The sequence below is a fragment of the Stegodyphus dumicola genome, chromosome 1, assembly GCF_044657685.1.
Source record: "Stegodyphus dumicola isolate Sdum_Otavi_A_Nest chromosome 1, ASM4465768v1".
NCBI lineage: Eukaryota > Metazoa > Arthropoda > Arachnida > Araneae > Eresidae > Stegodyphus > Stegodyphus dumicola.
Genome location: NC_140768.1, coordinates 126,965,479 through 126,979,651, shown reverse-complemented (window position 1 = coordinate 126,979,651; position 14,173 = coordinate 126,965,479). Strand labels below are relative to the sequence as shown.

General features: G+C 34.8%; 1 protein-coding gene across 3 annotated transcripts in view; it reads right to left on the bottom strand.

The window, feature by feature from the left end:
- The window catches only part of LOC118189067 (uncharacterized), a 28,183-nt gene extending 14,809 nt beyond the window's left edge, over positions 1 to 13,374 (bottom strand). For 2 of the 3 annotated variants that reach the window (XM_035359609.2, XM_085820259.1), the window contains exons 1-3: positions 13,065 to 13,374; positions 10,665 to 10,704; positions 999 to 1,313 (exon numbers count right to left, since the gene is read on the bottom strand). In XM_035359609.2, coding sequence (XP_035215500.2) covers positions 999 to 1,313; positions 10,665 to 10,704; positions 13,065 to 13,352 — 643 coding nt within the window. In that variant the 5' untranslated portion in view covers positions 13,353 to 13,374. Of the gene's footprint in view, positions 1 to 998; positions 1,314 to 5,500; positions 5,711 to 10,664; positions 10,705 to 13,064 lie in introns of those variants that run through there. The other variant, XM_085820262.1, reaches the window with a different exon arrangement.
- Positions 13,375 to 14,173: the final 799 nt, after the last annotated feature.

Genomic DNA, 14,173 nt, shown 5'->3' with positions numbered 1-14,173 from the left:
TGACCTTTCGACTTCTGCTGGCTTGCTTCACAACGGGGAACTGACTGTCCTTTCTCTTGAGGTAAAATGAAGATTGTCATCCCTCTTCCTTCCATGGGACTTCTTAACCAGCTCCATTCTTCATCCGTAATTGTGTTTCTTTCACTTTCTTCAGAGGACCCTTTTTCTTATTTTATTCGTTTTTCTTAACGCCGATGGGAAGATTATTGCAATTATTTTTCAAATGTACTCCATAATCAAAACGCCTTGGTCCCTTTTCCGCCGTAAACCTGCCCAATCTAGGGCTACCAAGCTAATCAGACTATATATTTATACAGTCAGCTTGGTCAGCTTGGTTGGTTTGCTTGGTGCTTGATTAGCTTGCAATAAATTGCATCTAAAAAAAATTATTTTTACAGAACCACAACCGGTTTTTGACATCATCTTTTAGATGTTCACATAAACTTTGTATGGCAATTACAGAAGATAATGCATATTATGTGCCGTTGATAGCCCTTATTATACAAAGCATTGTTAATACATGTATGGTTACAGAACTGATAACATTTATGTGCTAGTTTATCTGTATACAAGCCCCAAAGATATTTATTAAAACTTATTTTAAACAGATACAACGCAGTGGAAACCCTACACAAGTTTTGGATTAAAATAAGTAGTTTCAATATTAAATGAAACTGAATACAGAGTAGGTACTTATACTGCTTTCTAACGTAATAAAGGCATTCATACGTAACCGATGATTTCTTTGCAATTCATATTATAAACAACACTGGTTAGATCGAAAACAGTTCAGTGGCCAGTCCGAGATATTCCCACTCAAGAGAAAATTTTGCTCGTCGTGCATTTTAAATTTCCCCCTTGTCGTACAGACACTATGCACTTACAAACATTTATACCTTCTTTAGGATTCTAAACCAGGCCCATTGGTACGGCAGTCAGTGTCACTAACTACTATACTGGATGGGCGGCAATAGTAATGATAGTAGTAGTAGTAGTACCTTCTGTTGTTGTGGTAGTGACGGTAGTAGTAGAAGTTGTAGTAGATTCTGTAGTAGTGGTTGTCGTAGTACCTGCTTGTGTAGTAGAAGTTGTACTTGGTTCTGTGACGGTGGTAGTCGTAGAACCAGCCTCCGTCGTAGTAGAAGTTGTAGTGGGTTCTGTGGTAGTAGTAGTCGTTGTATCAGCCTCAGTAGTAATCGAAGTTGTAGTTGGCTCTGTAGTTGTAGTAGTTGTAATTGCGTCTGTAGTAGTAGTTGTTGTGACCGCAGCGGTGGTGGTGGTAGGAATAGTAGGTGCATCTGTAGTAGTTGTTTCTGTAATGAATCACAGTCTTTAAAAATATTTCAAAAACTTAAAGTATGAAGGTAGAAATATCAGAATTATGTTAAAATGTAAACATCAATATATCTGCACTATCTGAAATTTTCAAGATTGCTACTGTTTCAATTGTCTCATTTAACTGAGAAACAAAAATAGCTCAAGTCATTCTGCAAGCTTACTGCATCATTCTAAAATCCACTTAACATCAAAAGGAGAAGAAAAATCTTTTATGCTAGCTCTTTTTAACTATTGCTTTCTCTGAAAGTTTGTGGCAATGGACAGCAAAACATATTCGCATAGTTGCTGAAACTATGGCATGTTTGTACTGCTTTCAGTGATAAGATTTTTGGATCAGAAAGCTACTTCTTAATGGTACAGACATTTAAAAGCCGGCCGAGTTTGGTTTAGAGATGCCGATGGTTATAATTTTGTCGCGTCTAAGCACGAGTGGTAAGAAATGGTAAAAGTTCAAATCATCGTCTTAGAAGATCATCATCTAAACTCACTGAAACAGCGTTGAAGTCGGTTGCATAGTTTGTCAAGACATTTTAGCAGAAAATTAGAGCTTCTGCTTCACTGTTGCAAAGTTTTTTTTTTCTTCGGCTCTTGACTCAGTCGCGGACACTTAGCCGACAACCACTTAGCCAACGGGACACTTAACCGACACCAGTTAGCCGACAAGACATTTAGCCAACTAAGACACTTATCCGACATGGACACTTAGCCGACACGGACACTTAACCGACAGGTCATTTAGCCAACACGGACAGTTAGCCGACAAGGACGCTTAGCCGAAAGGACATTTAGCTGACACGGGCAGTTAGCCGACAGGACATTTAGTCGACATGGAGAATTAGCCGTCAGGACATTTAGCTACGGGACACTTAACTGTCAAGACATTTAGTCAACACTAAGCCGACAGTGAAGTTTAGCTGACACTTACCCAATAATTATTCAAACTTACTGTGGATTACAAAATTTCTCGACTTCTCTTTAAGTTCAATATTTAAGTTATTTTTTTCAATATCAGTAAAATTCAGTTTTCGATTCCTAAAGATCTCATATGTGCTGTTAATTAAGCATTGTTTGACATGTATCATGCTATTTGGTGTATATTAGCCAAATTGAAAAAGCGCTGAAATTTCGGGAATATGAATTAGATTTCGAAAGGAAAAAAGAATTTTTTTAGCTAAGTACGATGGTCACTTAATTACATTTTAATATGGGATCTTCAAACATTGTCCGTAATCCTTTTTCATTTAATCAACTGGGTTCTTTTGAACACTTTCACATGATTAATAATTTTCCTTGTTTACTTGTTCCTTGATAATAATAGGTATCCAAGCATTGCCTTACCCTGTATATAGCAAGTGAAATTACTGAGCATAAGTTTTTCTGTGCTAGCATTAAGTTCAGGAGATTTGAATGCGAAGCATTCAGATACCATTTTAGCAAAATAGGAGGTGATGAGCAATTATATTCATAGGGAGCAATTATAGTTATCTAGCAGATACTGTTTAGGCATAACTTTGTTGTAGGAATAGCTTGCGAGAATCCGCAGTGAAGTGGGATCGATCATTCATTTCGTGTTACGAAGCGCAGTTACTCGAGAGCCATCGTAGGCCAGACTTAACTGGCTGTTGTCCTCAGCGTAGTAGGAATAAGACCGTTCTGAAATATCTGAATAATGCAATAAAAATTATTGTTATTCTTGGATTATATTTTATATAGAAACATATGGTGGTGAGAGTTAGTTTAGTAAATATATTTTATTTTGTTATTAGAAACAATTAAAAAAAAGGGAATTTTTAAGACCAGCAAAGGTATAAATTATTTGTGACCTCTATAATTTGCAGTTCATGCCGCCAATCTTGAGATAAAAATATTGTGACATTTTTTTTTTTTTTTTTTTACCACGCTTCTTGCTTAAAATACTTAGGTTAATGTTTATTGCCCTAAACTACTGCATAATGTTTAATTTAGAAGTAAAATATTCTTTAAGGTTTTGTTTTATTCATAACTGAAGCTGCAGAAGGAGGGGCCACAAAGTATGGCGGAGCAAAGCGACACATCGTGAAAAGACACCGTAATGTAGTGCCATCTAACGATGCTAGATTTAACTATATCTGTCATGTAAATTGATAATATTATTTACTATGTTTTGAAAGTCGCGATGTGTAATTTGCAATATAATATGTTATATTAATTTTTTTCTTATAAAATATAACTTTTCTCAATATCTGTTAAAAATGTATAAATTTTCATTTCATTTTTCATTCATTTTTTTTCATAACCAGTCTCTTCCAATGAAAATTGTCTTTTTAGGCTAGAACTTTATTAATACATTCAGGAAAATGGTCACCAAAAATTTTCCCATTACCATGTAGCATTACCATGTCATTCTGCAGCTTCAGTTATGAATGAAACAAAACCTTAAAGAATATTTTACTTCTAAATTAAACATTATGCACTAGTTTAGGGCTATAAACATTAACCTAAGTAAGTATTTTAAGCGAGAAGCGTGGTCAATAAAGTGTTACAGAATTTTTATCTCAAGGATGGTGGCATGAACTGTAAATTATAGAGGTCACAAATAATTTATACCTTTGCTAGTCTTAAAAATGCACTTTTTTTTTAATAACAAAATAAAATATATTTGCTAAACTAATCCTCACCGCAATATGTTTCTATGAAAAAGTATAATTAAAAAATAACAATATTTTTTATTGAATTATTTAGATTTTTCATGACAGGGAAAGGGAATTTCATTAGTAGCATTAGCCAAACGATTTTTAAGGGAAGGAATGTAATAGGATGTGATGAGCAAAATAGTAACGAAACGTAAATATATTAGAATTTTGAAAGGATTTGAAGAGCGAGATTGGAAAATAATTATCATTAAGTAAACAAGAAAAAGTATTAATGATGTGAAAGTTGATTAAATGAAGAAGTTTTACGGATAATTTTTGAAGATCCCATATTAAAATGTAATTCTGAATTACATTTTAATATGGGAATTGAAAGTGACCACCGTACTTAGCTAAAAAAATTCTTTTTGCTTTCGAAATTTAATTCATATTTCCTGACGAGAAATTTCAGCGCTTTTTCAATGTGGCCAATACACACCAAACAGCACGATACATATCAAACAATTCTAAATTACACAATAAAATTAAAAGCGAGTATGAGATCTTCAAGAATCGAAAACTGAATTTTACTGATATGTGAAAAAAATAACTTAAATATTGAACTTAATAGAGAAGTCGAGAAATTTTGTGATTGATTGTAAATTTAAATAATTATTGGGTACGCGTCAGCTAAACGTCACTGTCGGCTTAGTGTCCTGTTGCCTAAATGTCTTGACATTTAACTGTCAGGTAGCTAAATGCCCTGACAGCGAATTCTGTGTGTGTAGGCTAAATGTCCTGTCGGCTAAGTGTCCTGTCAGCTAACCGTCCGTGTCGGCTAACTGTCCGTGTCGGCTAAATGTCCTGTCGACTAAGCGTCCTTGTCGGCCAAATGTCCTGTCGGCTAAATGTCCTCTCGACTAAGTGCCCTTGTCAGCTAAATGTCTTGTCGGCTAACTGTCCGTGTCGGGTAAATATCCTGTCGGCTAAATGTCTTGTCGGTTAACTGTCCGTGTCGGCTAAATGACCTGTCGGCTAAGTGTCCGTGTCGGCTAAACGTCCTGTTGGCTAACTGGTGTCGGTTAAGTGTCCCGTCGGTTAAGTGGTTGTCGGCTAAGTGTCACGGACCCCTCTTGACTATATAGCTTCAATAATACGCAAATTTGGATGTTGCAACGGCATTATTATCGTTCCACATCGTCCTTATTCGCTCTTTATTTACTAATTTCCTATGATACACATTTTCTTCCCTATATTTAAAATAACATTTAGAGGACGACATTTTGAAACTGCATTCGACATTCAGAAGGAATCGAAATCTGGTCTTGACCGCTTCAAAGAAAAGTACTTTTTTAGTGCTTTCGAAACATGGAAAAACCGATTTTGTTTTTCATGTTTAGGGCACTGTGTAGAGCTATCAGGTATTTTGGAAGCAGTAAAAATGAAAAATGAGCAACGCTTTTGCTGGAAATCGAACCACGGAGCTCTGGAATAAGCGCCCAGCGTGCAGACCACTACACTACTAAGGCATGCTAAGAAGGCGAGAGAAATACCTTTAATACTCCAGGCGACCCAATCGCCAAATCCTGAGTGTGGAAAATCATCATTCACCATCCTTTTAGTTTGGACGCCACTGTAGAGACATTAGGTTTCTTTTGGAAGCAAGAGAGATTGAAAAATGAGCAACGCCTTCGCCAGGAATCGAACCACGAACCTCTGGAATACGCGTACAGTGTGCAGACCACCACACCACGAAGTCACGCTAAGAAGGCGAGAGAAATACCTTATAACTGCATATACATTCACAAAAAGGCTAAGTTTAAGCCTAGCATCTAAAATGGAATAAACAAATGCGGAATTAATATTTTCATCAAATCCGGGATTTACTTTCTTTTCGAGTTTGATTTTAGATTCAGCTTTGTAACTTAAAATTTCTTTGATTCCTTGAACTACGAATTTAGGATGAACAATTTGCTCCGAACTAATTTACTTTACTGAGCGAGTGAATATAATTGGCAAAAATCGAATCGGCAGCTCTTTTAGAGTTCAACCACCGAAAGCACTCATTAGAAACGTACCAGGCAAGTTCTATTTACATTTGAGAGGAGAAATTTATTAATTCCTTGTCCTCCATTTTAAAAACGAGTTTAATTTTTACTTTTTAAACGTTTCTTTTTTTTTCTAGAATTATATTGTTAGTTCTATGTGAAAAGGAGGTTTTAGATAATCTCAAAACTACAGCTGAAATAAATCATACCAGGAAATTAACATTTCGATTGAATCGATTCTCTTGATCCCACTGCTCATTCGATTTTTTCCGCTCTTCACTCGATCGTAACAAATAGTTTTAGTTTCATTTTCCTTTCCCGATCTTATTCATAAAGGTTATTGTTAGTTAGCGGTGATGCTTAAGTAGGAACGCGTTGAACTCACTGAGAGAACGGTTCTGAACTGATTCCATAAAAGAGCGATTTTGCTCATCTTTACTATGAACTGAAATATTAAATGTATGCTTACATATGGGATTCGTATTCTAAGTATGTTACATACCATGATATGCCATGGCACTATAATCTACGAATATGAGTTATTAATCCGGACAAAATGCGCTTGTGAATGTGTGGCATTCGCGGAGAGCTAAATGTCAGCCAATTAGACCGTTGGTAGTGCGGTTGGGGATTTCGATAATGAAAAGCCTTCCTTAGAACAAACTTTGTTACAGGCGAGACAGTTAGAGAAGATGAGTTTGGTTGAATAGAATAACGCAACAACAACTTGTATAACTATACTTTAACACTTCCACGGGACTTATTGAGACGCTTCAAAAGGCCTTCTCGCATCGCCTTCAACAGTACTGCTAAGAAGAAGAAGAGTATTTAGAAGGCATTATTTTCAAAGCCCTCTTATGTGTTTAATATTCGTATTATAGCAATACAGTAAATGCTTCTGTGGGTATTGTTATTTTATACCCGCATGAAGTTACTAGAAGCACTCACCGTCTTTCTGTTATTCGAAGTTTGTAGATGAGAAAACAAAGTTATAATCATGTATATAAAATGACGTTTACTTATTTACATTTTCAAATTTTTATTAAGCATCCTTTTCTAGATCGATGAAGGGAAGCTATAAAATGATTACTTTGGCGTATAAATTCATTTATTTAACAGTGATTACGTTAGAAATGTAATTATTCACAAAAATAGGATGAGAATTTATGGCTATAAATGAAGTTTAAATCAAATTTTAATTTAAAATTGACAATAGTCATTAAAGGTACAAATATTCCTAAAGTTATTAAAGAGTTAAGTAAGGCGATTAATCCGTACAGATCGGTGTTTTTAAACGTCTCTACATTTTCATTAATGCAAGATTACGATTTTTACCGCCAGAAGTATATTTTTCAAGTTCGTAATAACGCAGTAGCAAAGATGAAATCATTCTTAACTGAAAGTAGTACTCAGCAATAAATATTTCTTCCACTGGTATCTATGTTTTTTTTTTATTTATGATATATATTGACCCGGTACAATATGCTAGAAACAGCTAAAATACTTTCAGATGAGTGTGTTACTATACACTGAAGTGACAAAAGTCACGGGATACCTCCTAATATTTTGTCGGTCCTCCTTTTGCCAGGCGAAGTGCAGCAACTCAACGTGGCATGGACTCAACAAGTCGTTGGAAGTCCCCTGCAGGAATATTGAGCCATGCTGCCTCTATAGACGTCCATAATTGTGAAAGTGTTGACGGTGCAGGGCTTTGGGCACGAACTGACCTCTCGATGATGTCCCATAAATTTTCGATGGGATTCATGTCGGACGATCTAGGTGGCCAGATCATTCGCTGGAATTGTCCAGAATGTTCTTCTAACCAATCGCGAACAATTGTGGCCCGGTGACATGGCGCATTGTCATCCATAAAAATCCCATAGTTGTTTGAGTACGTGAAGTCCATGAATGGCTGTAAGTGATCTCCAAGTAGCTGAAGGTATCCATTTCCAATGATCGGTTCAGTTGCACCAGAGGACCGAGTCCATGCCATGTAAAAACAGCCCAGACCATTATGGAACCACCACCAGCTTGAACAGTGCCTTGTTGACAACTTGAGTCCATGGCTTCATGGGGTCTGCGCTACACTCGAACCCTACCATCGGCTCTTACCAACTGAAATCGTGACTCATCTGACCAAGCCACGGTTTTCCATTCGTTTAGGGACCAACCGATATGCTCACGAGCCCACGAGAGTCGCTGCAGGCGATGTCGTGCTGTCAGTAAAGGCACTGGAGTTGGTCTTCTGCTGGCATAGCCCAAGGAAGACAAATTTCGCCACACTGTCCTATCGGACACATCCCTCGTACGTCCCACATTGATTTCTGCCATTATTTTATGCAGTGTTGCTTGTCTGTGAACATTGACAACTCTACGTAGACGTCGCTGGTCTCGGTCGTTAAGTGCAGGTGGTCGGCCACTGCGCTGTCCATTGTGGGATGTTATGCCTGAAATTAGATACTCTCGGCACACTCTTGACACTGTGGATCTCGGAATGTTGAATTCCCTAACGATATCCGAAATGGAATGACCCATGCGTCTAGCTCCAACTACCATTCCGCGTTCAAAGTCTGTTAATTCTCGTCGTGCGGCCATAATCACGTCAAAGCCTCTTCACATGAATAACTTGAACACAAATGAAAGCCCTGCCAACGCACTTCTCATTTATACATTTTCTACGCGATACTATTGCCATCTGTATATTTGCATATTGCTATCCCATGACTTTTGTCCCTTCAGTGTATAAAGAGGAACAGGCAGAACCGCCTTTATTAATCTCTGAAATAAAATAAATTCATGCGTTAAGTAAGAAATTTCATATCAGATGTTAAAATTGCATCAGTGATATATTATTAGTCATGAGTAAAGCATAGTAATTTTGCAATTATAAACCTAAGATAAAATCTTATTTAGAATATGTCATTTTTCATTTTAAGTTTTGTTTTTTCTATTTGCAAGACAGCATTTGTTTACGGAATGCAGAAAGGTAAAATGCTAGAATTAATTAATAATTGTGCAAAAGATATTTAGAAAATGTACAATGTGATTTGTGTAGTAATCAAAGGAAATAAAATTTGAGGTGAGTTCATTTTCTGAGCATTATAAGAGGTTCTACCTGCTTACTGTAGGATGTTATGCATTTTATTTAGTTTTACAAATAATATTATAACGGGATTACCTAGATGCAAGTTGTTTAAGGAATATTGTATATGTACAAATTTTTAATGGCACCCCTATTCCCTCGGCCAAGCAGGTCCCTTATCTTGGGGTGATCCTCAACAAAACTCTTACATGGGCCCCACACATTACATCTATTATCCAAAAGTTTCGATCGCAAAGCTAAACTATACCCTTTTATTGCTCGAAACAGTGTTTTATCTGTTGATAACAAGTTACTAATTCTAATTTATAAGTCCGTTCTCCGTCCATTACTATGTTATGCTAGTCCAGTTTGGGCCTATACCAAAAAATGTAATAGGAAAAAATTACAGACTTGCCAAAATTCTGTTCTTAGGCAAATAGTTAAAGGAGAGTGGCATATCCGCAAAAACAGAATTTATGAAGAACTGGGTATGGAGCAACTACGCTCACGTTATTATAAACTTGCTAAAAGCTTTCATGAAAGACAAAAAAACAATTAACAACCTGGCCATTAAGATTTGCAATTATGACTACAATGACCTAGCCAATATGGACAGGCCCATGGACCAAAAGAATGTATATATTATGTAATATTTATTATAATGCCTTTACGGTTTATGTTAATCTTCTCGTATTGTATCTGCTATGCTTATTGTATCTTTTTAGTCTTAGGTTCATAGAATTTATGTCTTACTTATCGGATTCAAATTACCAGCGTTAGCCTAACCTTGCCGCATTCATTTGACATCGCTTTTCAGATTAATTAGCGTTTCCTAGCTTCTGGCTTAAATATAAATTCTAAATTATTAATTATTCCTTGAAAAACTTTATTATAGAAAACAAATTACCTTAGGTATCTTTTAGGATATTTCATCATACCATTCGCAGTTTGCAAACTGTTCTATATAAGCCTTGTCGCTCAGGTACCCTGGTGTACCAAGCAGCGTTCCACGGAGAAGAAGAGGGGAAGACACATGCAAAACGTTTTCTCAAAACCCCCCGAAAGAAGCTGTGACAAATTTCAGCCTGCAAAGAAGTCACGATTGCATGGCACGTCATCTTAATAAAAGTGGCATCCTTCCATCTAGTATATGCCAAATTTGCAGTTCGGGCATCATGAATGCAGAGCACCTTCTTGTATGCTCAGAACTAGATAAAGAGTCTCAGAAAACGTGGTGAGATGAAGTAAACTATATTGGAATGCCAGAGCTTTCATGAAATCCTTTTAAAGACTATATCTCTTATGTTCCTTTCCTTGTTTAAATTTTTAACTTTTTACTTTTGTTCCCATGTTCATTTATTCTAATTCTTTCTTTATAAATGTATGTTCTTTTTAATTATTTATTATTGTTCATGCATGATACTTGAGCTGTTTTATATGTTTGGATTGATATTTCCAATAAAGCCATACGTAACAACACAATATTATCAAGTTAAAAATTCACAACTTTAGGAAGAAGTTTGCAAAATTTTAATAACGTTTTATACTTTTCAACAATTATTATTTTTAGGAACAGGTATGTCTTACCTTTTTCAGGAGCTTTTGTCGTCATTTCTTCCCTTTTTAACTATGAAGAAAAAAATCAGAAATATCCTTAGGCATTAGGCATTTCATTTGAAATATCATTCGAATTAAATAACATGTTACATATCACAGACATAGTTCTTTTTTCACTCTGTTAAATGACTAATTTTCAGATTGCTGTGAAATTAGTGATTAGCCCTTCTTATACCAAAATTATTTGTGTACTCTCCAATTCTTAATTAGATAAATCAAGAAAATAAAGGTTATTCATTTGTGTCGTTATCTTTTTGAAGCTTTGCATCATCTTCTGTAGAAATATTTCAGGTCCTTGCGCGTTAACGCAACCCCATTGGCGCAGTCTGAAAAATTTATAGAACTAAACGAATGATGAGTTATAATTGCAAATTACTATTTATTACGTAGAGAATTATCATTATAGACATTTTTTAAGTTTTAACTAATTATTTATTGAAAACTACAGTCAATGAACTAGTTATAAACCAGCTTTTGTTTCTTTTATTCAGGTGGAAACATTATCATAATTGCTTCAAGAAGCTATTTTAAACAGTTGTGCTCGTCAATGATTTTGCAACATAACATTGTACTCCGGCCGAAATTTTACCAGACTTTCTACTAGTACAGGTAAATCCCTCAAATACGTAGTTTAAAATTGAATTTAAGGCAAGAAAAATCACAGTTTATCTATACAGACTGTTGAAATTTCGAACTCAAAAGAACACGTACAAAAATGGCTACGTTTGTTGTGAAAATAAAGAATTGTAATACGTAAGGTTACCTGAAGAATAAAGTTTGGCTCCTGATACATGAAAGAAAAGAGTGTAACATAAAATGTATTATAATTAATATTTTAAGAAGGTAAAAGTGATTCTCTATTAAGGAGAATGAAATTTTTAAGAAATAGATGAAAGGATCAAGAGTAATAAGACTGAAATAATAAATAGCGGAACATTACGGATGACCTCCGTATAGATTTTCAAGACTGTCTGTCACGCATTATTCCAAATTATAATGCGGAGTATAGTAAGACATACTCTTCTGCAGCTCTCCTTATGACATAAGTTGGTAATGACCTCTAGGAAGCTAAACACGTGTTTGAATACCTCCAGGATGTTCGTTTTCAAGTAACTGGTCTCAAATCAAAAGAACACAGCAACAAAATAGTGGTTTGGAACGAAAAAACACGTAATTTAAATTCTCATACCAGTTTAATTTTAAGTTATTAACGGCTCCAAATAATTTTTGTTTTTCTGAGGAGGAAAAAATTAATAGCGTTAATTTTGAGAAAGTAAATAAATAGAATTATCAAATATCATTTTCTTCAGAGAAGTTGATTAAACACTGATGTTTATTCATTCCCTCAAAATTATTATAACTTCAGGCATGGTGTGTATGGAATATTTCACTGCATTTCTGCATCAGAGCATGCATCTTTCTTTTGTACCCTAGTACAACTAGTCGGAATAGTTTCAACCGAGAATTAAACCCAGTGAAATGGTTAATTCCTTACACCATATTGTAAAAAGTCAAGAAATAAAGCATAGGAATGTATGCAAAGGGGTGATAAAGCAAAACATACGGTTTTGTGATTTTAGCTTATTTCCGGCAATGTAGTAGGAAATCTTTTGACGTTTGGTGTAATTAATGGGCACAGAACTCTCATTTCAGAATCATTTCCGGATTTGTTTTTGAGTATATGATAGATTAAAAAATATGTTATTTGTATGCTAGAGGTATCCAGTTAAATATATATAATTAATAATTTGATTCAGTAAAATGTCTCTTAAGGTAAAAGAAGGTTTTCAAAATATTTGAAGGACAGGTTCCACTGCAGATAGTTTAAACATTCATTGCAGAAATACTTGAAATGTAATAAGTCACATCTAAGGTACAGTAATTTCTCGATTGTGCTACAAAATTGCTTTTATTGATAATTGCCCAATGCGTGCCTGGCTCAGTTGGGAAATAAAAGTTTTCTAGAATAGCAGTCAGGTCTTTAGTTTGTAAAATTTAAATGTAGTCTCATAATAAATATTTAAGTTTCGTATTTCTCTAATTGCCTTAGGATTTGTTTCGGAAGGCATCATTAGTAGGAAATATTAATTATATGTCTCAAATATTTGCATGTCTTCTGCGAAGTATTAATGATCTGATACCCATTCAGTTCAATAAACTATGAGTTCTAAATTATTGTGCAATTCAGAAATATGCTCCCTTTAATTTACGATAATATTTGAATAATTTTTATCTTACCATTAGTATGGAAAATGAAGACATGTCTTTAGATTACTTACGGTTGAATTCTACTGAAATTATCATTATAGATATTTTATTTGGCAATATTATATTAAATATATATTTAATTTTCAAATGTAAACTTCTCACTTTATAGATCTTCATGCCTGGATTGCTACAGCTATCCACGGAACAAATTCTTTCATCCACTGACTTAGTCATCAGCTTACATTCCCGATTTTTGTAACCGAAATAGAAACAAGATTCGCCATCCTGAAAGCATAATGAAGCACACTGTATCTTGGTATCGACAGAATGCTCTGCATATACCCATTCTGGGTCTAATATATTGGTGGTATTGAGACGAAAGTTATACTGTTCGCCTTCGGAAAATTTAACCGAAGCGAATACAAACACCACCAACATTAGAAAGATCATCTTTTACTGTAAGTTGAAATATGTTTACATAAATCTAGGAACACGTTTTTATAAAATAACTAAGAATGCATTAAGTATTAATGTCAATTTAACACGGATATCCAGTTTTGTGTTTAATCTCCCTCTCTGATAAAACACGCAATGTTTATATAGCCTATAACTTAATCTTTACACGCGGCGAATTTAACACGAATATTCAGATTTGTGGTTTGTATACGGCATGGATAAAACACGCAAAGTTTACTGTGTCTACAACTTAACCTTTACACGCTATGTTATGCTTCCTTTTTCTCTTTGATAATTTGATCGTTTAATTGATAAGTAAATATCTAGAACCAATGGAATTTGAGGTAGCATGACTGTATAATTTTCAGACAGCGTGCAGGAACATTCAGACAATTTAATGAGCAAACAAATGTTTTAATATCTTGTCAACAAAAATATTCATAGAATACTATTTATATTTTTATGCACACATTTGGAAACGAAATTGTGAGGAAGTTTTATGAAAACATTGATGCTTAGCAATGAAAACAAAAATTTATTGTTGCCATCAGCCTAACAGATTAGGATTTTATTCGAAATTATTTCGATTTCCCCAAATTCGGCAAAGTAACACTGCAGTTTAATTAAGAAGAACCTCATATGCAGCTGATTTATCAAATATACCCCTAACTTCATCAAGAACTTTCTAGTAAAATTTAAATCTTTAGTTTAGGTTAATTATAACAAAACACTTCCATACTATTACCGAAGAAAATGATGCCTAGGAGTAGGAAATTTTAAGGAAGAAGTAGCTTTTATTTGCTGAACATGGGGGG